General features: G+C 56.0%; 1 protein-coding gene across 1 annotated transcript; it reads right to left on the reverse strand.

Moving 5' to 3' along the window:
- Window positions 1–805: 805 nt before the first annotated feature.
- HAX1 (HCLS1 associated protein X-1) lies at window positions 806–3314 on the reverse strand. Its single transcript, XM_040411656.1, has 7 exons — window positions 3154–3314; window positions 2708–2901; window positions 1893–2047; window positions 1760–1808; window positions 1553–1677; window positions 1367–1472; window positions 806–1277 (listed from the first exon to the last, which is right to left on the reverse strand). The coding sequence occupies exons 1-7, from the start codon at window positions 3201–3203 to the stop codon at window positions 1177–1179; spliced, it is 780 nt and encodes a 259-aa protein (XP_040267590.1). The 5' UTR covers window positions 3204–3314; the 3' UTR covers window positions 806–1176.
- Window positions 3315–3804: the final 490 nt, after the last annotated feature.

Consider the following 3804-nt stretch of genomic DNA (forward strand, 5'->3'; position numbering starts at 1 on the left):
ACATTCAGGACATTTCTGCATAAATTTGGCTGAAGATGAGACTTCCTGTGGAGACGCGGCTGGTGACAAGTGACCAATCAGCAGTATGATATAGGACTGGGTGGGGTGTTTAGAGCTCCGGTAGCCTAGCAACCCTTGTCCCCCTGTGCAGGTGACCCCCACAGCAGTACAGGAGAAGGTCTCTGGTGTCTGCAGACTGTGCACAGGGACAGACATACAGCCATGGCGTTCTCCCTCCTCCCCCGCTGAGCACAGGCCGGCCTGGCTGTGAGGAATATATATCATCATCCATAGGAGGACACTGGGGCGGTTATCCCATGCCTAGTGCACTTCTGCTGAAAACTATGGATAAGGAATCACAGCGCCACCTGGTGACAGACAGGAGAATCTGCACCAACCTCCGCAGAAAATTATACAACCTGCACCAGAGCACGGCACATCCCAGAAACCTGTACCCCCGGCGTCGGCACCCCGTACCCCCCAGCGTCGGCGGCGTCACCCCGTACCCCCCAGCGTCGGCGGCGTCACCCCGTACCCCCCAGCGTCGGCGGCGTCACCCCGTACCCCCCAGCGTCGGCGGCGTCACCCCGTACCCCCCAGCGTCGGCGGCGTCACCCCGTACCCCCCAGCGTCGGCGGCGTCACCCCGTACCCCCCAGCGTCGGCGGCGTCACCCCGTATCCCCCAGCGTCGGCGGCGTTACCCCGTACCCCCCAGCGTCGGCGGTATCACCCCGTACCCCCCAGCGTCGGCGGCGTCACCCCGTACCCCCAGCGTCAGTCACAAGGATTTTCACACAAGCAGTGGATAGTTACAGATAAATCCCATTTATTTCTTGCCTCAGTCATTGATTAGTAATCCTGTATAGAGATGAGGCTGCACTACTGAGAGGCTGTCCACCTCCGACGTGTGAACGACGCAGCGCTGCGTTGTAAACAGTGCGAGTGGATTTTCGTTTCCATCCACGTGCGGCCGTGTGACATCAGCCGGGTGCAGATACTGACCCACAGTGGACAGGGGGGGGTCTCAGTAGTGCAGCCTACCCCTTCCGGCCCGTGACCTCAGAAGATCTGGTCCCAGCACAGAAGGGATTTAATCACATTCTTCCCCTTGGGTTCGGCCCCCGCCCCCGCGAGGAGCGACCACCTATATACATGATATAACACGGGACGCGCGTTCAGCTGGAGAAGAATCGCTGCAGGATGCGGCTCAGGATCGTCTGGGAGTCAGACAGATCTGGAAGGGATCTGTGTGGGATCAGGGAGGAATCCTTCGCGTCTATAGGAGAGAGCAAGAAGAGTGTAAAGTATAGTGGACAGAGGGTGCAGAGCTCTGCCCGTGATGTCTGTGCAGAGAGGTGGACTTACCGCTGAGCGCCCCTCCGTAAGGATCGGACGCCCCGCTGCTGGTCACCGTGACGGTGGTAGTCGTATTACCCTCGCTGTCCTGTGCGGTTCTCCGCTCCTCCACCGTCTACAGGGTAAAAGCAGAGTGAAAATGGCGCCTAATAATGGCGGCTGCACAGTCAAAAAATCTCAAAACGGTAAACTCACCCCATCGGGTCTCATCACCCTGGAGACGGAGACGCTCCGGAAGTACGAGGAGGATGATGGTGGTGATGGTTCCTTTGATCTCAGGATAGAATCCAAACCGCGAGAAGAGACCTCAGAGTCCAGGACTGGACGGACAGAACAGACGGTGAGCGAGACCCCAAGGTGACATCACCTCCCCCCGGCCCGGACACCACGGGGGGCACTTACTTTTGTCTTGCTTGGTGTCCTCAGGAGGGACGGTGCCGCCATCATCTCCCTGCCGTCAGGAAACAGACACATGGTGAGGACACCACACACAGCGCCACCTAGTGCTCGCCCCCACACACCGCACACCACCCACCCATCTAGGCAGCCATCCTGGCTGGTGGGGTCCTTCCCTGGTGCTGGGCCCCTGGTCTCTGGGCAGGTGGGAATCTGGATATTTCAGCATGAAGTCTCGTAAGGAGCCCCCAGATCTTCCTGGACCGCCAGCGGGGGGCTCAACCCCTGGAAGACCTAAAGACGGAAAACAAGCTTCTTACACTCTTGTCGCATCCAGAGCTGCATTCAACCCTGCTAATATACCTTCTTATACTCCAGTCACATCCAGAGCTGCATTCAACCCTGCTGATAAATACTACAGTCACATCCAGAGCTGCATTCAACCCTGCTGATATACACCAGTCACATCTAGAGCTGCATTCAGTCCTGCTGATATACCTTCTTCTACTCCAGTCACATGCAGAGCTGCATTCAACCCTGTTGATATACACTCTTATACCCCAGTCACATCCAGAGCTGCATTCAATCCTGCTGATAAATACTAGTCACATGCAGAGCTGCATTCAACCCTGTTGATATACACTCATACTCCAGTCACATCCAGAGCTGCATTCAATCCTGCTGAGATACAAGCCAATACCCCAGTCACATCCACCATGTTAACGGCGCAGCTGAGATCCTCCCGTAGACGACAGCAAAGACTGGGCTGTCAGTGGATAGGAAAACCGCAGAAGTGTAAACGAAGCTTTGGTTGCAACTGGAGTGTAATACACAATGTAACTGTAAAAGCAGCTCTGGCTGTGACAGGAGTATAAGAAGGCACGGGGCGCCTCAGGATTGGCACTACAAGTTCCAGCAATCATAACTAGGACCCCCCATACACCAGTGACTTACGGGGGGCATCTGGAATCATTGCCCCAAAATCTGCGAACATTTCATTGAAATCACGGAAAAAGTCTTCAAATCCAAAAGGGTCGCGAAACGGGGCCTGACCGCGCCAAGATGGCGACTCCCGACAGAAGAAACCATCACCCTCATCATCTTCTTCATCCTCATCGTCCTGTGTCATCCCCCCGAAGAACGGATCCCTGCAACCAGACCAAGGCTTAAAGGGGAACTCTGCCCGATGACAACCAGACTGTGTGCGGTCTCTGAGAGGTAGTCACAACCCCGCCCCCTGGTGATACTCCAGTCACATCCAAAGCTGCAGACACAATTCCCAGTCCTAGTGTAGCTCTGGAGGTGACTGGAGCAGGGGCTCCTCGGTGACGTGCCTGCTCCACCTCAGGGGGGCGGTATACTATAATAACACTGCCTCCCCCCACCCCCGGTCTTCTCACCTCATCCCCGGAGGGTGGAAGAACCTCCTGAACAGATCGAACATACTCATGTCCGACACTGTGACACGCACAACGCTCACTGCTGCACTTCCGCCATCCACACGGACGATATAATTAAACGTTCACCTCACACTTCCGCCAGTCTCTGTCGTCACTTCCGCCAAACGCACGAGCGCGCACGTGTTTCGCCACTTCCGCCAACCACGCAGACGATAAATAAACGTTCACATCACTTTTCCACCAAACGCGCGCACGGCGCCTACGTGATCCGTCACTTCCGCCAACCACGAGGACAATTAAACGTAGTTTCGCCGAACGTGACCGCGTCGCCTACGTGTTACGTCACTTCCGCCAACTATAAGCAGGTGACACCTACGACGGCCGGGAAGGACCATTTTCTGTCACTAGTCGCTTTTTCCACCACTCACAGACTCCTGGGCAGATCTTATGGCGGCGGCTGCTGCAGAGAAATAACCTCCAAGGTCATATGTGATCATTCTTTGGAACCACTGAAGCGCCAGATAACTATGGGACTACAACTCCCAGCATGTAATACCATGTAAGCAGTGGGAACTTGGCGGCCTAGGAAGTAGAGGTCACAGATTGGGAGGGGGGCGGTGCGCCCGGAATAAAGGAGCGGAGGCGCAGACG

The sequence above is a fragment of the Bufo bufo genome, chromosome 11, assembly GCF_905171765.1.
Source record: "Bufo bufo chromosome 11, aBufBuf1.1, whole genome shotgun sequence".
NCBI classification, from domain to species: domain Eukaryota; kingdom Metazoa; phylum Chordata; class Amphibia; order Anura; family Bufonidae; genus Bufo; species Bufo bufo.

Excerpts from the sequence above, each read along its gene's own strand:
- HAX1 (XM_040411656.1), bottom strand. The coding sequence starts at position 3,203 with ATGAGTATGTTCGATCTGTTCAGGAGGTTCTTCCACCCTCCGGGGATG. Across the intron at positions 2,902-3,153 it reads TTCCACCCTCCGGGGATGAG|GGATCCGTTCTTCGGGGGGA; the intron begins GTGAGAAGACCG and ends GTCTGGTTGCAG. Across the intron at positions 2,048-2,707 it reads AATGATTCCAGATGCCCCCC|GTCTTCCAGGGGTTGAGCCC; the intron begins GTAAGTCACTGG and ends TTCCGTCTTTAG.